This window comes from Cervus elaphus, chromosome 22 (assembly GCF_910594005.1).
Source record: "Cervus elaphus chromosome 22, mCerEla1.1, whole genome shotgun sequence".
Classification (NCBI taxonomy): domain Eukaryota; kingdom Metazoa; phylum Chordata; class Mammalia; order Artiodactyla; family Cervidae; genus Cervus; species Cervus elaphus.
Window position 1 is genome coordinate 44085951 of NC_057836.1, and position 22388 is coordinate 44108338.

The window sequence follows — 22388 nt, forward strand, 5'->3', positions numbered from 1 at the left end:
GGTATTTAGAAGAGAGAAAGTGTTGGGAACAAAGGACAGAGGGAGTGAGGAGTGCTGCTCAGACAGTGGGCAGACTTCCTGAAGGACCAGGGACAGCTGACTGATCAGCCGGCCTGCTTGATGCTCTTTGTGGGCCAGTGGCCAGTTTTTATAGCCTCAACACAAAGAAAATTCCTGCTGGAAGGGTGGCATTAGGTGATTCGTTAGGGTGAGTTTGTTTGTTTGTTTGTTTGTTTTTACCTACTATGGGGTCAGGGAGCTGGCCGGTTAGATCACGGGACTCATGGCGACGGTCGCTGTGGGGCGCAGTCAGTTTGGGAGATGACCGTGGTGTGGAGCTCTGTATCTGTGGCCGTGGGATAGGGCTCCACATGGCATCTAGCTTTGCCCTCGGGGGACCCCAGGGTCCAGAAGAATACTTTGGGCTGCATGTGTTGCAGAATGCAAGTCCCAGAGCCTGACATACTGTGAGCCAGACAATAGCAAAACATCAGAGTTTGGGGCCCAGAAAGATTTTTTGCTGGGCCATGCAAGGAGATGAGAAGTAGCTCATTCCTTAAACATCCTGAAGTCCCCAAAATCTCTCAGCAAAGCCCTTGGACAGGAAAGATGTGGGAGGGGAGTGGTGAATTTTTGTAAAGTTCTTGTTGTCAGATCCTTTGTTCTTAAGGTCAGGTCACTGTCAGCTCATGATGTTTGTCAAAACCTCTACAATAGAAATGTTATTTTCTCTTCAGACAAGAAAGGGCAAATTCCCAAAGCTCAACTTTCGCTCTCTGAGGTCCAGGCCCTATCTAAGAGGAGAGGGTCCCGTGTGGGCCGGTTACCCTGCCCAGGAGCCTTCTTCCAGCACCCAGTCTAGGTCCTCCCACCAATGCCCAGGCCCCTATAATATGGCAGATCTCAGCTGGCAACACCCTCAGGTCCCCAGGCCCTGTCCAGCCGTCATCACTGAGGGAGCCAGGCACCCAGACCCAGCTGGTCCTCAGGCTTCACATTTAACCTGGAGAGATCATTGCATGGGATCCATAGGGACATGTGTTGTAGCAAATGCCCTTCAGGTTAATCCCTAGCCCCCAGCTGTTGCCCTTCTTAGAGAACAGCCCCCACCACAGAGTAGACCTGAAGCAATGCGGTGCAATGTCTTTGCCACTTAACCCTGACCTCTGGCACCTCCTTGGGATCGACAACTGAGCTCAGCTGGACCAGTTCTTGGAACTTGAATGGAGTGACTGAAGCTGGTTAAAGCTGTCACCTTAATGACAGTGTCCAGTTACTCCAGTTGCTGAGGCCTCAGTGGACTGGGACCCATGGAGACCTCCACCACCTCAGGGCTCAGAGGTGGGGACTGGGGAGAGGTTCACTGCCTTCTCAAGGATGGGCCTGGCCAGTGGGCGGCCAGGCGGGGTCTGGAGCTCTGCAGGTCACTGTCCCCAGCCTATCCCCTTCTAGGTGACCCTTCAGCTCACCTAGAGGCCTGAGGCTAGAAGGCCTGGAGGGCCGGGGAGAAGGTGGCCATCCCCCTCTTATCACACTCCGCGTTGAGAGGACACTGCTGCCAGGCTGACTGTTGGTGGGGTGGGACCTGCTCCCAGGTCTCCTGCTGACAGTCTCCTAATTGTCTCGAACTAACGGCTGTAGGACTCCACCCCTATTACACCGGGAGGCTTTGGGCATCTGTGCTCGGAGTCATAGGTGCCAGGGAAGAGCTGGAGGCGGGTGCTGCTAAGGTCGATATTTTTAAGGATCATTCTAGCCCCATGGGGAATAGACGGGTGGGGGCAGGACAATGCCCCAAGGTAAACACAGGAAGATGGTTCTGGAAGCTCCTGGTGAAACGTGAAGGCAGCCTAGGTGAGGCATGTGCTGTCCTTCTCTGCCCCTCTGTTTACAGCTGACCCTCTCTCACACCTGCACACAAGCCCTCTGCCCTCAATCACCCTTGAGTGCCCCATGTCCATCGTGGTCCCCAGGGCTAGAGGAGGAGCATCCCCATGCTCAGCCCAAGTCAGACAACACGGGCTCCCTTGGGGGTCCCATGGGCTATGTCTGTTTGCCCCAGGCTTGTTGACCTCCTTGTCACACCCTGAAGTTCCTTGACATGTTGCAGCCAACCGGTTTCATTTTTTCTCTTTCTTTTTTGTTTTTTCCGAATCAAACTCTGTTACTGCACAATGTCTGGAATTTCATGGGAATTTCCAGACCAGTGCACTGATCTCTCAGTACACTCCAGACCCAAACGGCACCTTGCAATTTGTTAGATGTTCCATCCACTGTGTTGTCATCACCACTGGGGCCACCACCACTATCTTCACCATCGTCATCAAGAAGTCACTGCCTTAAGATCTACATAGACCATTCTTCATAAAGACATACAGACGGCCAACAGGAATAAGTAAAGATGGTCAACATTGCTAATAATTAGAGAAATGCTAATCAAAACTACAATAAGGTATCACTCCCTACCAGTCAGAAGGGCCATTGTCTAAGTCTACAAATAAACAATTTTGGAGAATATGTGGAGAAAAGGGAAGCCTCCTGCACTGCTGGTGGGAACGTAAACTGGGGCAGCCGCTATGGAAAACAGTATGGAAGTTTCTTAAAAACTAAAAATAGAACTATCGTGTGATCCAGCAATCCCACTTGAGGGCATATATCTGGAAAAGACAAAAGCTCCAATTCAAAAAGACACATGCACCTCAATGTTTCTAGCAGCACTATTTACTATAGAAAGACATAGAAGTAACTTAATGTCTGTCAACAGACAAAGGAATAAAAACCATGTGGCACATACATGGAATGGAATATTGCTCATTATTTCAAAGAATGAAATAATGCCATTTGTAGTAACATGTATGGATCTAGAGGTGATCATACTAAGTGAAGTAATTGAGACAGAAAAGACAAATATATAGTGTCACTTATACGGAGAACCTAAAAAAATAGCACAGGGAGTACCTTGGTGGTCTAGTGTTTAGAATTTGGTGTTTTCAATGCTATGAAATTGAAAGTGAAAGCCGCCTAGTCATGTACGACTCTTTTTGACCCCATGGACTATATAGTCCATGGAATTCTCCAGGCCAGAATACTGGAATGGGTAGCCTTTTCCTTGTCCAGGGGATCTTCCCAACCCAGGAATCAAACCGAGGTCTCCTGCATTGCAGGTGGATTCTTTACCAGCTGAGTCACCAGGGAAGCCCCGTTGTTCATTCCCTGGTCAGGGAACTGAGATCCCAAAAGCTGCTTGGCATGGCCAAAAAAAAAAAAAGAATACAAATGAACTTATTAACAAATCAAAACAGACTCAGAGTCACAGAAAACAAATTTATTGTTACCAAAGGGGCAGAGGGGTAAATCAGGAGTGTGGGATTAAAAGACACACATTACCGTACATAAATAGATTAAAAAAAAAACCCAAGAACTTAATGTATAGTACAGGGGAAAACATTCAGTACCTTGTAATAATCTGTAATGAAAAAATTAAAAAGAACAGATATATACAGAATACGTGATAACTGAAACATTTTGCTGTATATCTGAAACTAATACAATATTGTAAATCAACTGTACTTCCGTTAAAGAAACAAGCAAGCAAAAGAAGTCACTGGCTAATTAATAATTAAGATAAGCTGCTGGGATCAAAGGTGAGTTGATGCTGGAGAAGTAGGGCTAGAGACCACCAACAGGGGGAGACTCTCTTTGCTGGGGCATCAGACCTTGGTGAGGGTGCTAGTGGAGCCCCTGCTACTTCTCCTGGATTCCAACAATCCTAACTCTTTGACTTTCTCTCATTTTCAACCCATTCATGTTCCTGGTCTTTCATTGCTAGTTCCCCTGCCTCTCCCTTTATTCTGCCCCCAGTGACTTCTTTAGTTCAAAATAAGTGGTTTCTGATGGGAGGGGGTTTGAGGGGAGAATGGATACATGTAGATGTATGGCTGAGTCCCTTCACTGTTCACCTGAAGCTATTTTGTTTCACAACATTGTTAATCGGCTATTTCTCAAAACAAAGTAAAATTTCATAGTATGAAGGGAAAAAGTGGTTTCTCTCCCCCAACCCCCAACCCTTCTCTAGTTCCCCGTCTTCCCTCAATCCAGGCTCCAGGCTCCTTCCTTCACTCTCCCTGAGTGGTCACCAACATCCATCCCTCGTCTGCTGTGCTCAGGTGCAGAAACCCCAAATTCCTGATACTCAGCTCCAAAAATTTTCTGTCCTTCTCCTTTTTTTCTCTAACAAGGTACCTCTGCACCTCGACCCATGTGTATCCTGATCCATGCACTGCTCTGGGGGTGGCTGAGTCAGGCCCTACTGCAGAAGTTCATACATATTGTTGAGCTCCTGCAAATTCCTCTCCAGCTCCCTGGCCTGCTGCCTCAGGTTTTCAGCAGACTCTGCCTTTGCACCATCATGCAAGTGCATTGACTCCCTCACTAGGAAGCCCACATCCACCAGGAGAAAGACACCTGCGGTGGCTGCACCCACAATCCGGGCCCCTGTGACAGCTGCCGGAGCCATGGTAACGGAACAGGCCTTCTTTACCAGCCGGGCGCCTGGGACTATGATTTTCCCAGGGCCCAAGTAGTCGCTTACATTGGTTGCAAATTCAGGGTTGTCTTTGCCTGTTTCCATGGCACGTATATTTTTTTGAATCTGTCGCACAGCTTTTGCCAATTTCTCTATTGATCTAATTCGGGAGTTGCTCCTGAGTACATTTAGGAGCACCTTCCATTTCTTGACACCAGTTGCCATCAGGCTATTGGCTTCAGTTTCAGCTGCTGACCTGCTTGCGTTTTCCTTGTAGCTGGTGGACACAGTTGCCCCAGCAGCTGCTGCTCCCAGCACGAACCCAGTGGCCGAGAGTGCCAGACTGCCCCCGCCTGTCACGGGTGCCAGAGCCAGGCCAAGGAGGGTCAGGGCGCCAGATGCAACGCCAGTGGTGTGGGCCATCACTTTGAAGATGGTAGACTCCTTGTGGTCCTTGTCAACCTTGTCTGCGAGCTCTTGGAGCTTTCCTATGCGCTCGTCCAGCTGCTGCTTCACCCGAGGAAACTTCTTCAGAAACCTCCTCCTGTCCAGCTCCTCTTTTGTGAGCGTTTCCTGGTCCTTCTCTATCAAGTCTCCTTTCAATTCATTTAGATATTCGTGTAGTGCAGCCTCGTCTTTCCTGTAACAATGAAGATCAAGGGACTAGAAAGGCAGTTTGCTTGTCTGCAAAATAGGTTCCATAATGTCTATTCTGCATAAATATGGATTTAGCATTATAAATCTATTAGAGAAGAATTTTTCAAATGTAAAATTTTCTCTTTCAACATTAAACACAGGTTTTGTACCTTGTAGATGCTTCATATACTTATTCAATCCTGGAAAGAAAGAAGAGAAAGTGAAGTCGCTCAGTTGTGTCTGACTCTTTGTGACCCCATGGATTTCAATCTGCCTGGCTTCTCTGCCCATGGGATTTCCCAGACAAGAATACTGGAGAGGGTTGCCATTTCCTTCTCCAGGGGATCTTATCAACCCAGGGATTGAACCCAGGTCTCCCGCATTGTGGGCAGACTATTTACCAGCTGAGCCACCAGATAAGCCCCATTTAATCCTGAAACAGATCAGCAAATGTCACCTTAGGATACTGGTAAGTTAAGGGAGATATTTGCTGGAATTCCCTGGTGATCCAGAGGTTAGGACTCTGCACCCTCACTGCCCAGGATATGACTCAATCCCTGATTGTGAAACTAGGATCCCACAAACCATGTGGCTCAGCCAAAAATTAAAAATAGATATTTGGTAAAGATGTCTCAGACAGGTGAACATCATCACTTCCAAAGAGTTGGTAGGTTGGGAACTCCACAAATAAAGAAAAGTGGGATTGGAGCAGAAAATTTGTATTCAAAGGCCTTGGTGTGTAGTGAGGAGTCAACATTTCTTTGCCCTTGACTACAGGGAAGTGGTCCCTAAGCCCCTAGAATATTCTGGCTGGTACAAATGTCCTCGTCTGCCTGGGCCTCTTGCCACAGGACAGTCTGATGAGATGTATGATGGGGCCTCTGGGTCATGTGGTATCAGTTCTGACCTCTGAAGGAGCTGGACTCTAGGACATTTGTCCGACCTCTGGGAGAGGCTAGAGACCACAAGTCAGGGTAATTTGTCTTTAAACGGGTGAGTGTCCCTGGCAGGCAGTGTTCCCTGTGCCCTGCCACTCACCGAGCTCCAGAACAGTAATGCATCCTGGGGACAATCGAAGCTTCGGGTGTGAAATCCGCCCAGGCTCTGCCCTGTGGCTGATGGAAACCCACAGGCTTCCTGTAATACACTGGGGTCATGATGGCTCTCAGTGAGTCCTGTCTGTTCTGTAGGGAATTCTCAAACCTGAGGGGGGTTTTGGGGATCCCCTAAATATGCCATTGGTTCAAATGAAAGCATAGTCCTGGGCACTGTGCCCTCACCCTTTGCAGATTGGCTGTCTCTATGACTTAGAATTTGTAGAAGAAAGAAAAAAAAAGCCCAAAGTCAGAACTAGGAGGCACTTTAACAGTCCTTTAGTCTGCCATCTGCTGTCTTCTAAGACTTGTGCCCTTGACCTTCCCAGCAGAAGGTCCCTGAGTCCATCCACTGCCCCAGCTGCCTGGAGATCAGGAGATGTGTTGCTGGATCCCCTGGCCTCTGCAGCCCACCTCACTGACTCCTGACCCAGCACGCAACGAGCCTGACCTCTCAAGGTTCACATGTTAATTTGTGACAGCCTCATGAGCCTGCACCCCAAGGTCATGCGCAGCTTTGTAGAACCTCTAAAAAAGATGAGGAAACATCCATCTGAATGGTTAAACCTGAGGAGACCGGCACTTGCACAGCTGGTGGAGGAAGCGTTTTCCTCTTGGGTGGGGATGCATGAGGCTCCTCAGAATCCCTCAAATGACACACAGTCACAGCCACTCACTGTGACCCTGGAGGGCTCACTGAGTCACACGGCCTTCCACTGTCAGGCGGCTCAACGTAGCTTAGAAGAGGGTCCCAGATGGAGTGAGAAGCCAAGTCCCAGGCAGGGTGTGCAGACACGGTCACCCAGGGCTCTCTAGCCCAGCATGAGGGGATCCTGTCAGGGAGGGAAGAAATGCCCCCCCTCCCACTTATGGGACCTCTGCTAGGGTCACAGCCCCTTCAGTTCCATGTCCTCGGGGCCCGCTCTCCTCACTCTAGTCCTGGCCCTGCTGCCCAAGCCTGCCTACTAGTCCTCCAGCCTGGACCCTCTGCTCCACCCTGACCCCTGGGTCTGACCCTGGTCCAGGCTTCCCTGGTCCTCGCTTCCCCACCTCTGACCCTACAGTTCACTCTGAGGCCATGAACATAGTCCATCAGACTGAATTGCTATTCCCATTGGACACAGGCAAGTCTGAGACTCTAACATATAAGCACAGAGCCCCAGAGTTGGGCAGTGCTAGATCCAGGATCCATCCAGCTCCAACCAGTTCTTCTCTAGCCTTTCTGCCTTGTGGGCCAGCAGGATCCTGCTGTTTGGTTTGATACAATCATTTGGTACAATTCCTAAGATGGGGAATAGAAAGGCTCTAGGCAGAAGCCTGAGTAATACAAACGATGGCGTCAGGATTTTCAGACTTGCCCCAAAGGAAATTCTGCTTGATTCTCATCACCAGAAAGAAGACTCTTGGCCCCTGTCTCTTCCCAGCAAGTTTTTAAAATGTTAATATTGACTGAACACCTACTCTGTGTCAGTCATTATGGGAAGCTCTTTGCAAGCATAATCTCAGTGTCCTCACAGTTTAACTGGACAGATGAAGAAACTAAAGGAGAGCGTAGTTCAGTAACATGTCCAAGGTCACATAACCTGCTCCTTTCTTGCAGGTTTCATCTTTTGTCAATTCAGGGTTGTTCACCGCCAGCAGATGACATGGAGGAAACATTCCTCACGAGATGTTGAGAAGGAACATCCTCAGCCCCCTCCATAGGGTCCTGCTTGGAGGAGGTGTGCCTGCCAGGAGGAGACTAGCCTGGTGCTGGGGGTGTGGGTGACCTTCCTGATACACCTGTGCAGGTTACCTGGACAAACCAGCCTTCACCTCAATTTTCCTCAGGAATTCAGTCAGCAGGAGAAGCAGTTCCTCTCTGCTGAGTATGTCCCAGAGACACTCAACGACATCCTCAAAAAAGATCTCAATATCTAGATGAGAGGAAAGGGAATAAGTTTAGAACTTGTGAAGTGAAAAAGGGAAAGCGTTTGTCGCTCAATGAATGCTCTTTGACTCTTTGCGACCCCATGGACTATAGCCCGCCAGTCTCCTCTGTCCATGGAATTCTTCAGGCAAAAGTACTGGAGTGGGTAGCCGTTCTCTCCTCCAGGGGATCTTCCCGATTCAGGGATCAAATCCAGGTCTCCTGTGTTGCAGGCAGATTCTTTAGTGTCTGAGTCACCGGGAAAGCCCAGAAAAATGTGTGGTGGATAATAAATGGTATTGAGTAGCTTTTTTTTTTTTTTTTTTTTAAACCCTGTGGAATCTGGGCTTGCAGATTTTGGTTTTCCAGCCTAGAACAGGTATCTAGATCACTATGGTGACAGGATAGAAGTTGGTGAGAGCTATTTGAGTTTTTGAATTTGGTGGATCCGAAGTGCTGAAATTCCAGTTGGATGTTGTTGTACCAATTCTGAAAGACCACCAGGTTCTAACAAAGTCCAAGCATGTGGTGTAAACCCAGTGGACACATATATCCGCTCTGGCACTCACAGTATAATACCATTTCTACCTTATACTCCTAGCTGAGATGTGACTGGGATAGTAGAAGCTGCTGGAGAGAACATATCTGCTTTCAAGAAAGGTGACATTCACTACCAGGATGATCTCTGGGGGCTACACCGAGTTTGCTTTGGCAGCCCATCACACTGTTCACGCGTGTCCCAAAAAAATTGGATTTTAAAAAAGGAGCTGCCATCAGCATCTCATGTTTTACTGCTTATCGAGTCTGCTGCACAGTGCCCATGAAAGCTGGAGGAAGTGTTCTGGGGCTAGTGGAGGAGCTGGAAGAGCAGCAGGCCAAATGGTTAGAGCTTATGGCTTAAAGATTTTGGACACAGCTACTACTAAGAAAGGACAAAAGATTGCTTTCCAAAATGGAGCCCATGAAGTGTTTAATCACAAAGAAGCTAATTATATTGATAAAATTAAGAAATCTGTTGGTGAAAAAAAGTTGATGTGATTATTGAAATATTTGCTAATGTCAATGTTAGTGATGATTTGAATTTTTGTCACATGGAGGACGAGGAATAGTTGTTGGCTGCAGAGGTCCTATTGAAATAAACCCACAGGATCCATGACAAAGGAATCTAGCATAAAAGCAGTAGCTCTCAAAAAAAAAAAAAAAAAAAAAAAAAGCAGTAGCTCTCCAGTCATCCTTCAAGAAGCATTTCAGCAGTTTGCAGCAGCCCTCCAAACCAGAATGGAAATTGGTTGGTTGAAACCATTAACAGTCCCCGGTATTCACTGGAGAAGGCAGCCCAGGCTCATGAAGATATCATTCATAGCTGTGGGGCTATGGAAAAATGAATCTTCTCTTCAAATGATTAATCCTTCCATTGATTTCCTGTGTAATTAGAGGTTTCTTACTTCAGTTTTGAGTACACTGCATTTGCTCTGCTTAGCATTCATTTGATTCAGTGAGTTTCTTCTATTTAAAAAAAAATTCTTTTTAGCTATCATAGGCATTGGAGTGTAGTTTATTTTATAGCTGGCAGTATTCTTTATGCCTTCTACCTCTCATCAAGGAATCATCATAATGGGAAACAGGGTGCTAGTGGTCACTTGGCATTGGAGGACATTACAGATTCCTAACCGATGCTTATCATTAATTCCATACCTTTGACTAAAACATGCTAATTTAAAAGAGGATCACTTGATTTCCAAGTCTACTTCTCCTTATAAAGTTTCTTTAGTCTCTGATTATTCCACAACTATACTGGACTCTTTGACGATTCTCTGAACTAAACAAGACCTCTTTTCCAAACTAATCTCATCTAGATCTACAAGTCTCTCAGAGGGGCAAGATAAAAGAAGTCCAGAGAAATCTGTTAGCTTTCCAATATTCCCCAATATTTTATGCTATTCACTAGGTTCAGGATTGATTACCAGTGATCCATGTACTCTCTGAGGACAGCAGCCTTATCTCTGGTATGATATGATACTAGGAGCACAGTTGGGCTTCCCAGGTGGTGCTAGTGGTAAAGAACCTGCCTGACAATGCAGAAGGTGTAGGAGATGGGGGTTTGATCCCTGGGTTGGGAAGATCCCCTGGAGAAGGGAATGGCAACCCACTCCAGTATTCTTGCCTGGAGAATCCCATGGACAGAGGAGCCTGCTGGGTTGTAGTCCACGGGGTCACAGAGAGTGAGACGTGACTGAGAGGACTTAGCACTTCAGGTGCATGGTTTCCAAACATATATGTATTGATTGGTTCAACATCCAAGTAAATTTAAAATTACCTCTTTGTGTGACAGGGATCATATATTTTTGTTTAAATTAATAAAAAAATCTGATGCCTTAAGGATGATCTGCTTTTGTTATCATAACATGGTATCAGCAATAAATTCTATAGTGCATTAAAAAATGGTATTTAGTATAAATTAGTTAAAATTCATTTTCTTGAGCAGCAATCACCTGGGCACTCTTGGCAGACTAACCTTGGGTTATGGATGAAATTGCTTCCCTCCCACCCTCCAATTCATATGTTGAAGATTTAACCCCCTGGTGACTATGTTAGAAGACTGGGCCTTTAAGGAGGTCATTACGGTAAAATGAGGTCATAAGTGTGGGGCCCTAATCCAGTAAGTTGAATGTCTTTATTAGAAAAGAAGACACCAGATTCTCTCTCTATTCCTTCCCTCTCCCCCAGAGGAAAGGCCATGTGAGGACACAGAGAGAAGGCAGTTAGAATTTACAAAAGAGGTAGAGAGGTCTCACCAGAAACCACCACGACCTTGATCTTGGACTTCCAAAGCTCCAGAAATAATTATTTAATCCTGGGATTTAGGTGTCTTCAGGAATCTACAATTTTAAACCTTCAGAAAGAGAAGGAGGGCTTCCCAGGAGATGCAGTGGTAAAAATTCGCCTGCCAGTGCAGGAGATGCAAGAGTCATGCGTTTGATCCTTGGGTCGGAAATATCCCCTGGAGTAGGAGATGGCAACCCACTCCAGCATTCTTGCCTGGAAAATCCCAAGAACAGAGGAGCCAGGCAGACAACAGTCCACGAGGCCATAAAGATTCGGACACAGCTGAACAACTGAGCACACACACACACATAAAGAGATGGAATACAAGGGATGTGTTTTGTTAGTTACTACTTGTGGCAGAGACTGGCGGCACCCTATAAATGACTGCTTTCACGTTTTGGTAGTGAAACAAAAGAATATTCACATTAAATGTGATAAAGAATGTAATGACAATAAATAGCCTCAGATCAGTACAGAGCAAGATCACTGCTCAAATGAGTTACCGAAATCCCCGTGTGATTTCAGGGATCTAGAGGTTATGGAATTGCTCAGTGTTAGTTACTCAGTCCTGTCCAACTCTTTGTGACCCCATAGACAGTAGCCCGCAAGCCTCCTCTATGCATGAAATTCCCCTGGCAAGAATACTGGAGTGGGTTGCAACTTCTTTCTTCAGGGGATCTTCCCGACCCAGGAATCAAACCTGGGTCTCCTGCATTGCAGGCAGATTCTTTTACCGTCTGAGCCACCAGGGAAGCCCAGAAGTTATGGAATTATAGGTAAGACATGGGCAACTGGAAAAAATATATATAATATATGGAGGGTGGGGCTGGGTCACGATGTAAGATGTGTTTCCTGGTACATGCACACACAGATGCATTATTCTTATTTCACAGATGAGGGAAGTGAGACTCAGCCAGGATAAGGGACAGCCCAAGGCCAGTGAGCAGAAAGCTCAGAGGTGGAATCCAAGGTCAAGTGTCAGATACTTCTTAGACATGACTTGAATCCTCCTTATTTTAAACTCCTGTGATTTCTTCATTCTACCATGCAGTACACCTAGAGGGATTTTTGCAAGTGATTTTTGGTGGTGAGCACGTGCAGCATATACAGAAGTAGAAATATAGTGTTGTACACATGAAACTTATAGAAAGTTATAAACCGATGCTACCTGATTTTAAAAAAGGGTTTTGGGCCACCTGCCATTGAATAAGACTACCATGTGAGAGGCTTCATCTTACTGATCAGAGACACTCAGGATGGGCAGTGAGGGGGTGGAGCCAGACGTGATCCTGTGTAAAACCCCATCATCCCTCCCCTCCAGGAGGGAGCTGGCAAAGATCAGACTGGGGTTCAGTTCAGGGTCCGCTGATCCTCGCAGAGCGGCTGGGCAGGTGGCAGGGCAAGTGCTGGACAAAAGGTGTCTATGGTGATGCCCAGGGCCTGGGAACAGGAGTAGACCCAGGCCAAGGGAGAGGGCAGGAGGAGTTCCAGGGACCCCGGATGACCTCCCCTCACTGCCCTGCCTGGCCTTGGGGACTCTCTCTGCTGTCCCCCTCCCCATGGGCTGTCCTGGCCTCACTTCTGAGTCACTTGCTAGAAGGCAGTGGGGGAGGAAGTGAGCACCTAGCAAGTGGCTCCCTAAGGAGAGGGCTGGGAAAGAGGCTCTGTGGACACTCCCCCATTGGGGGAACTCCATGTGGCCCCTCTGGGGGGCTCCAGGACGCTTATCCATCCTCTTCCTGGTTCTTGATTCCTCTGTGGGTTAACTCTGCCTGGAAGAACCACCCTCAGTTCTGGGTCACATGCAGAACTGGACAGAAAAAAGGCTGCTGACTACCTGAGCATTTTCCAAGGTTTTCTGAGCTCATGGTGGCAGCAGCGGGGTCTCAGAGATCTCCCTTCAGATCCTTGTTTCTGTCAGGCTGGAAGGAGGTGTGGCTTCACCCTTGGGGAAGAGAAAACAGCTTGTGGGCTCGATCACGAGTGAGCAGTGCCTGCAGGGAACAGGGAGTGGTGAGGTCTCTGGTGAGTTCCCCTGGGACGGCCGCCAGTGCCACCCGGAATTTAACCCACTGTGGTTCTCTGTACCCTGGGCTCTGCAGGTCACTAGTTAAGGAAAGTTACTCATCTCCTGCCAAGTCAGAGTCCTGCTCTCCTGTTGGGGCACAAGGAGAAGGTCATCAGACAGAAGACACCCATCTGCAAAGTTATAGGAGCAATAAAACGAGAGACAAGAACAGACAGGAAGGAATAATCTGGAAATTAGGTGAAGCTGGGAACATTTGTGTTAACTAATTGATAATAACTAATATTGATCCATTGTCTATGATGTGCAGGCTCCTGAAGCTCACTTGAACTTACATCAGCCTAAGTTTTCAAGCTGATTCCAGAACCTGGGCTTGAACCCAGTCTTTCTGATCCAAATCCTAGGTTTGTGATGACCATGCTCTACTCCCTTTAATATACAAAAATATTTATTTGTGGGTATATGTGTATCAATTAAATGAGTGCTTTCATCCCCAAATAATGTCTTGCTCCCCGTGCTCGATTCTTTGCCTTGATAAAGTTCCTGGTGACACAGCTCCCACAGCCCACGCCCTCCTTGCTTCTGCAAGAGCCTGTATCCCACAAAGGCCTGGAGTCCCATCGTCCCCACCTCAATTCTTATATCCCTGCCCTGGGCAGCTGAGGACCCCGATGGTGCCCCATCCGCTCTGCTGTCCTCCCCTGACTACTGGACTTTAGGTGGTTTATAATTCCTTATGAAAATAATAGTGTAAAGAGCATTCTCCTTGTATAAAACTATATTTGAGACTGTCTCCTTAAACTATACCTATGAATAGGATATAGCTAGATAGCTATCTAGGATATAGGTTATAGGATCTAGGATATAGCTATCTAGGCTAGACCACAAGGCATTAGCACCTAAAAATATTCATACCTAGAGACACAGCTGACAGGAGAGAAGAATGGTCTGTTGGGCAGAGTCCCAGAGAGGGATCAAGATGAGAGGGAGGCCAAGGGGAGAGCAAGGGACAAGTTTACCAACACCACGGCCCATCCCATATTCACAGCAGCCTTCACTCTTCACCAGACTTTTCAGAAAGCTACTTGAGAATGAGTTGCAGGAAAAAAAAACAACAGGTGGTGTGTTTGTATAATTATGGAGGAAGATAAAGGATACCTATGAGAGAGATAGACATGGGATCCAGAAATCAGGAACATCAACCCAGAGGGAAGGGAATCCAAGGATCCCAGCTGGGTGTGCAGCAGACCTAGAGAGAAACCAGTCCAGAATGGGATAAGAAGTCCAGAGTCTGTGGGGACAGGGGACTTGGTATCATATGAGGCACAGTTGGAAAGAAATGGAGGAAATGTTGGAGATAAGCAGTGCAAGGGGTGAAAACGAGGCCAATTAGAAACATCAGGAAAAACTAAAGCTTTGCTGAAAATCATGTGCAGCTACAAGGTACAACTTAGCTCTAAAAATATATTAAAATAGCACAAAAGTCTAAACTCCTTTGTTTGATTTTTTTAAATTTAAGGTAAATTTATTTATGTTCAAGTCTTGGTTTTGGAGTTTACCCAAACTCATCTCCACTGAGTTGGTGATGCCATCCTACCATCTCATCCTCTGTCGTCCCCTTCTCCTCCTGCCCTCAATCTTTCCCAGCATCAAGATCTTTTCAAATGAGTCAGCTCTTCTCATCAGGTGGCCAAAGTATTGGAGTTTCAGCTTCAGCATCAGTCCTTCCAATGAACACCCAGGACTGATCTCCTTTAGGATGGACTGGTTGGATCTCCTTGCAGTCCAAGGGACTCTCAAGAGTCTTCTCCAACACCACAGTTCAAAAGCATCAATTCTTCTGAGCTCAGCTTTCTTTATAGTCCAAATCTCATATCCATACACAACTACTGGAAAAACTGTAGCCTTGACTATATGGACATTTGTTGGCAAAGTAATGTCTCTGCTTTTTAATATGCTGCCTAGTTTGGTCATAACTTTATTTCCAAGGAGTAAACGTCTTTTAATTTCATGGCTGCAATCATCATCTACGGTGACTTTGGAGCCCAGAAAAATAAAGTCTGACACTGTTTCCACTGTTTCCCCATCTATTTGCCATGAGGTGATGGGACCAGATGCCATGATCTTAGTTTTCTGAATGTTGAGCTTTAAGTCAACTTTTTCACTCTCCTCTTTCACTTTCATTAAGAGGCTCTTTAGTTCCTCTTCACTTTCTGTCATAAGGGTGGTGTCATCTGCATATCTGAGGTTATTGATATTTCTCCTGGCAATCTTGATTCCAGCTTGTGCTTCCTCCAGCCCAGCGTTTCTCATGATGTACTCTGCATATAAGTTAAATAAGCAGGGTGACAGTATACAGCCTTTGTATATTTGTATATTTGAAAAGTACTGCTTTCCAGATTTGGAACCAGTCTGTTTTTCCATGTCCAGTTCTAACTGTTGCTTCCAGACCTGCATACAGATTTCTCAAGAGGCAGGTCAGGTGGTCTGGTATTCCCATCTCTTGAAGAATTTGCCACAGTTTGTTGTGATCCACGCAGTTAAAAGCTTTGGCATAGTCAACAAAGCAGATGTTTTTCTGGAACTCTCTTCCTTTTTCGATGATCCAGCAGATGTTGGCAATTTGATCTCTGGTTCCTCTCCCTTTTCTAAATCCAACTTGAACATTTGGAAGTTTATGGTTCATGTACTATTGAAGCCTGGCATGGAGAATTTGAGTGTTGCTTTGCTAGCATGAGAAATGACTGCAATTGTGTGGTAGTTTGAACATTCTTTGGCATTGCCTTTCTTTGAGATTGGAATGAAAACTGATCTTTTCCACTCCCATATGAAAAGGCAAAATGATAGGATACTGAAAGATGAACTTCCCCGGTCAGTAGGTGCCCAATATGCTACTGGAGATCAGTGGAGAAATAAATCCAGAAAGAATGAAGAGACAGAGTCAAAGCAACACCACCACCCAGTTGTGGATGTGACTGGTGGTGGAAATAAAGTCTGATGCTGTAAAGAGCAATATTGCATAGGAACCTGGAATGTTAGGTTTATGAATCACGGCAAATTGGGAGTGGTCAAACAGGAGATGGCAAGAGTGAATATGGACATTTTATGAATCAGTGAACTAAAATGGACTGGAATGGATGAATTTAACTCAGATGACCATTATATCTACTACTGTGGGCAAGAATCCTTTAGAAGAAATAGAGTAGCCATCATAGTCAACAAGAGTCTGAAATGCAGTACTTGGATGCAGTCTCAAAAACGGTAGAATGATCTCTCCTTTTTTCCAAGGCAAACCATTCACTATCACAGTAATCTAAGTCTATGCCCCGATCAGTAATGCTGAAGAAGTTGAAGGTGAATGGTTCTATGAAGACCTACAAGAACTTCTAGAACTAACACCCAAAAAAGATGTCCTTTTCATTATAGGGGACTGGAATGCAAAAGTAGGAAGTCAAGAAACACCTGGAGTAACAGGCAAATTTGGCCTTGGGGTACAGAATGAAGCAGGGCAAAGGCTAACAGAGTTTTGCCAAGAGAACACACTGGTTTTAGCAAACACCCTCTTCCAATAACACAAGACAAGACTCTACACATGGACATCACCAGACAGTCAACACCGAAATCAGATTGATTATATTCTTTGCAGCCAGAGGAGAAGTTCTATACAGTCAGCAAAAACAAGCGCAGTAGCGGACTGTGGCTCAGATCATGAACTCTTTATTGCCAAATGCAGACTTAAATTGAAGAAAGTAGGGAAAACCACTAGACCATTCAGGTATGACCTAAATCAACTCCCTTATGACTATACAGTGGAAGTGACAAAGAGATTCAAGGGATTAGATCTGATAGTGCCCGAAGAACTGTGGATGGAGGTTCGTGACATTGTACAGGAGGCAGGGATCAAGACCATCCCCAAAGAAAAGAAATGCAAAAAGGCAAAATGTTTGTCTGAGGAGGCCTTACAAATAGCTGTGAAAAGAAGAGAAGTGAAAGGCAAAGGAGAAAAGGAAAGATATACCCATTTGAATGCAGAGTTCCAAAGAATAGCCAGGAGAGATAAGAAAGCCTTCCTCCGTGATCAATGTACTTGTTAATCAATATAAAAATTAAAATACACTTCTAGAATTTGGGATCTGAAGCACTAAGGGGAGGAGGATTAATTAATTATATCTCAATTATATATTAATTAATTAATTAATTAATATCTCAGTTTACAAAGCTGAGAATCAAGAAGTAGTGGGTCCAGTTGAAAGCATAACAAATGAAGATGTAAATAAGATGCTTACAAGTACAAAGCTTCATAATAGGGGCTATCAAATTAGTGAAATAATGATATAAACAGAAGATGGGGAAAGGTATAAGAAAAAGTAAAAAATAAATGGAATCCTTATTTTTCCCAGTCAGAAGTAAGTAAATAATACCAAATTTTTAAGTCAAGAAAAAGAAAAATGCAACTCTGAATATTGATTAGCTACTGTGGTTGATGACTCCCCACTTTGCACAAGGCACCTTCCCAATTGCTTGGTATGAATTCACTTCCTTTGAGTTCTCACAATGATCCTATAAGAAAAGCAACTGAAGCTCAGAGAGGTTAAGCAATTTACTCAAAGCACACAGCTAGTGCTAGAGCCAGAATCCAAGTCCAGGTTCCTGTCTCCTGAGGACACATTCTCACACCATTCCGCCTCCCAATGTAGTAATATCATTTAAAGACATTGATTAACTATCTAAGCTTTTCCTTTGGAAGGAAAGAGCAGAACCCTCTGTACAAATTGATCTGTTTAACCATATGCACTTAGGACTGGATTTTATTAACTCTAAGACAGCAGCAGTCACTTTATAGCTGTCAGTAACCCACAAAATGGGGTGGTTTCTAGTGCCAGCACCCTCAAGATGATGGAAGCAGTTGAATTTAATGCCAACAAGAAATAAGTGTGACTCCTGCTGTGACAGCTGTCAGTATGGGAGACACGTTCCTTTTGATGAAACCAGTTCTCTTAGAAAGCAAAAGTGAAAGTGGAAGTGTTAGTCACTCACGGTGTCTGACTCTGCGACCCCAGGGACTGTAGCCCTCCAAGCTCTTCTGGAGGAAATTCTCCAGGCGAGAATACTGGAGTGGGCATTACCTCCTCCAGGAGATCTTCCCAACCCAGGGATGGAATCCAGGTCTCCTGCATTGCGAGCAGATTCTTTACCTTCTGAGCCACTAAGGAAGCCCTTTAAGTTCTCTAAGTAGGGATGGTAACTGGGGTTTAACCAGAATAATCAGAATGAACAGTAACCCTAAACAGACACACTGTCCAGCAGCCTCTTGCCCACCCACATGTGCACACACGGGCTTCTGTCCACTCAAAGGAAGGAAGACCCCTTGCAGGGGAGGTGGATCCCACAGGCTGGCATCTCTACTCCTGCAAGGGCAAGGATGCTCTTGAAGATGATCAGAGAAGGTCAGAAGGGGCACCCACATAAATAATAATAGTAAAAGATAGTGATTACTATAAAGATGTTTCACTGGGCCAAGCTGAGTCTGTGAAAGGCTGTGAGTTCAAAATAATATTCCATTGAGAGGACTTTAAATAAAGTGTGATCAAAAAGGGAGATATAAAGGTTAAAAAGTGTGCTAGTGGTAATGCAGGTGATGCAAGACTCAAGAGACATGGGTTCAGTCCTGGGGTTGGGAAGATGCCCTGGAGAAGGAAATGGTAACCCACTCCAGTATTCTTGCCTGGGAAATACATTGGACAGAGGAGCCCAGTGGGCTACAGTCCATGGGGTCACAAAGAGTTCGAATCTTTCTTTTCTTTCTAAGTTGCCAAGAAGAGTAAGTACAATGGGAAATACTTCATTGTTAATTAAATTTAAAAAGAAGAGGAGTCTTGAAGTCTATAGGTATATTCCTCTCTGTTTATTAACATGAATGTTTATAAAAGGTTGAGAAAGAAAGAACAAGCCCTGACATCCTGAGGCTGGCCTGGCATCACAACAGGGCAATGCTCTTCTCCTGTTGGATGTAAAGGCTCTCACAGAACTCCAGCCTCACACAGGGTCACCCTGAGAGCAGGAGTGAGGAGACAGCAAACACCCATCACTGCGCCCTCACCCACACCTCGCCCCCTCCCTTGGCTGAAAAGCGCGACTGTTCCTGCTTTTCCAATTACACCTTTATCCTCGCTCTGGTCTCCATACAGGGAGTTACTGAGACTCACACTGGTAGAACTGACCCCAATTCTCTGCAGCACCCAATCTAGAGTGGCCCCATTTCCTTAGAGTCTCCCTCAAATCCCCTCACCTGAGCCCCATCCTAGCATCTTTCTTTCTAATAGCTTCTCTCTCTGATCCCCAGGGTTGTCCCTCAGGAAGAGTAACCATCAGGTTGCTCACTAGGGAGTGTGCCCAGTGGCAGAGGCTGAGGCACTGGCCGCGTGGGTGGGAGAGAATTCACACAGGCCCACCTCCAAGCAGGTGAGAGAGCAGAGCTCACTGGTCTCCTGCCTCCTTCTCTGCCTAGAAGCTGTGGGAGCCCAGGAGCCAGGGCAGCCAATTGCAATTAAGAAACATGGGGATGAAAAGTCAAGTCAGAGAGAAGAGGTGGGCTCAGGCAGAAAGGGCTGGATCCTGGATGATGTCAAACACTTGTAAATGCGTCACGACCCTTGACTTATTCTTCTGTCCTTCCCTGCCATTCTTGTCCTGGTCCTGACCCTTGTCTGGGGGCTCAGCTGGGTGTGGATGCTGGATGGTTCTCCCTTCTGCCGGATTCCTATCTGGGTGTCCTCCTCTGTTAGCCTCTGATTGGTCACTTCCTGGAAAGGCTGCCAGTGGGAGAGGGGAGGAACCTAGAGCAGCCTGTCCCTGCCCAACTGCATGGCCAGACACAGAGCCCTTCCCTCCATGTGGGCAGACAGAGATTCTACCAAACCTCTTCCTCCACGTGGGACAGCTCATACTCTATGCGCAGGGACAGGAGGGGTAAAGGCAGTGTCAAATTCAAAGTCCTTAGCTCATCACCGGGCCCTCCTCATGCTCCAACTCTGTCTGACTCACCCTCCTGACTCTATAGGGCTTGGTGGAGGGGCCTGGAGGACTCCCAGCTGCCTGGACTCTGATTCCCCCCAAGCCTCCAGGCCCTCGCTCAGGTTGCCCCTCTAAGGCCTTTCCCCACGTGCCTCACCAGGTGAAATGTTTCTTGTCCTTGGAGGCCCATCTCAAAAGCTTCCTGCCCCTGCTGTCTTCCTCTAAACCCTTCCAGTCTCCCTTGGAATCTTGTACTTTCCTGCCTGTGGGTCTATTTGTGTGGAATTTCTTTAGCTCCCAGCACTGGGTGGGGGCTCTGTCTCTTCTCTGCTGCTCTTCCTGCTCCAGGGCTTCTGGGGCTCCCGCCACCCTCCTGGGCACAGCCTAGCTAACACATGAGGTGTGGGACCTGTTACTGGGGCATGAAACAACCAGATTCTCAAAGACATGTTACTATACCTCTTTTACCCACAGTTGAGTAATTTCATTTGTTTCCCTTGTCTGTCTTCATAAAAGCTCTTTCTGATAGAGAGTGTCATCAGATTTCTGAGCATTTCCATTTATGGGCATGTCATCGTTTCCCAGAAGATCACCCTCTGCCGGTAAAAGAGTATGTGAGACCTACGTGGTCTATGCTCTCCACCATCTTGGTTTAAGAAAGCTTTTGTATGAACACTGTACTCTCAGGTAGCAGGAAAACACCTGCATTTCTTCATGTTTCCTTACTCCAGCCATGATATTTTTGTAGGAGGAGAAAGAGGAAGAGAGACCTGTGGAAAAGCATGAGGCTTACCCAAAATCTGATATACTATCCTGAGACTTGAAGACTTGAGCAGGACATTCCTAAACCTCCCCTCCCACAGGATGTTCAGTCCAGGTCTGGTCTGGGTGTGGGGCCCAGCTTCCTCCAGTCTCTCGCTCTCTGCTCCCTAACTACTGCCTGGGACTTTGAGGGGAAAAGCGTGGAGTCATTTCCTGACTGCAATGGAGGCAATTTTGAAAGCACAGAAATGGGTGTGCTACTCTTTGACTGAGAAAAGTACCACTTAAACATGTCCTGCTTGAAAGAAGAGGAGGAGAAGAAGGAGAAAAAGGAAGGGGGGGGGGCGAAGAGAAAGAGGAAGAAACAAAAAGATTCTAAGCAATCAATCAATTCCAAAGGATCTAAATGAAAATGGAAAAGAAAAAGAACTACAAACATACTAGAAAAAATGTTAAAAATAATTTTGAGTTGAGGAAACCATTCTCATCAAGACAGAATTGCCGGAGCCATAAGGAAGGTTTGATTTATTTGACTTCTTAAAAACTAAATATTTCAAAAGGATGCCACAAAACAAGTTAGAAAAGAATGAGAGACCGGAAGACACTGTTCGCAATATTTATAGTAGACAAAGATGAACATTCCCAACACAGAGAGAGCCTAAAATCCACATGAAAAGACTGAATGCAGTTTTTCACAAGTGGGTAAGAGATGTGAACAGACAATTCCCAGGGAGGCAACTTGCCCAGGGTTGCACAGCTCTCCGTGGACAGAGTGGAGGCCAAGGCCAGACCTTCTGGCATGGGTATGTGAAGGAGGGGAGTGGAATGTGATTTTAATAACCCAGAAATTTCTAGGTTTGTCTCTACCTTTATAAACACATAGATCTAATCTCATGCCCCTCTTGTTATACTGATGTATCTACAATTTGGCTTCTTGTCTTAAGATTGTAAAACCTGTATCATAATGTGGGCATTGTGTGGCAAGGCCTGCATCTCCCCACTTGGTCTCCTCTCCTTCCTCTCTCAGGCCTTTTTTTCTCCCCCAGGACCTGGCACTGAGCAGGCACTCAGAGACCGGGTGGGTGATGAAACCTGATTCCTTGTATCTCAAAAGAAACCCCCACCAGCCCCAGCACAGCACCCAGGGGCAGACTTAAGGTGGCCAGGCCACAAGGAGGAAGGACTGTAGCTGCTTTGCCCTCCTCCATCCCATCAGCTTTCTTGAAATTTCCCAAAGGACTGAGCACCCACAACATACACCTTCCTTCTGGGGTCACTGCTCATGTCTCAGGGGTCCACATCCCAAGCTGAGACCCCCTGAACAGGCATCTACCTCCCTCTGCCCTGTTTAGGGGCCCCGGGCGTGGGAGGAAGCTGTCAGACAGCTTCGGGCCATGGTCTCACCTCTCTGAGCTTCCATTTCCCTTCTTATGTCAACTAGTGACAATCAAGGTTTTCTCAGACAATTGTCCTGAGGATGAGGAGATGGGCAGGGGTCATACCCCCTGCTGCTTACCCAGGAGACTTCCTCTGGCTAAGTGTGAGCAAGATCCAGTTTTTCTCAGCTATGCAAATACAGCTGCCTTCTGGGTGTCT

At 46.3% G+C, this 22388-nt stretch overlaps 1 protein-coding gene and 1 pseudogene across 4 annotated transcripts; one reads left to right on the top strand and one right to left on the bottom strand.

Moving 5' to 3' along the window:
- Window positions 1-3304: 3304 nt before the first annotated feature.
- LOC122680091 (apolipoprotein L3-like) lies at window positions 3305-22388 on the bottom strand. 4 transcript variants are annotated; one of them, XM_043881032.1, is made up of 4 exons: window positions 22309-22388; window positions 12828-12935; window positions 8051-8171; window positions 3305-5165 (listed from the first exon to the last, which is right to left on the bottom strand). In XM_043881032.1, exons 2-4 carry the CDS (start codon window positions 12856-12858, stop codon window positions 4307-4309), a joined length of 1011 nt encoding a protein of 336 aa, XP_043736967.1. In that variant the 5' UTR covers window positions 12859-12935; window positions 22309-22388; the 3' UTR covers window positions 3305-4306. The 4 variants fall into 4 exon arrangements, with proteins under 4 accessions (XP_043736967.1, XP_043736966.1, XP_043736968.1 ...); XM_043881031.1 differs by having other exon boundaries at window positions 22197-22324; XM_043881033.1 differs by lacking the exon at window positions 22309-22388 and adding an exon at window positions 14614-14632.
- On the top strand, window positions 8558-9549 carry LOC122680644 (annotated as a pseudogene).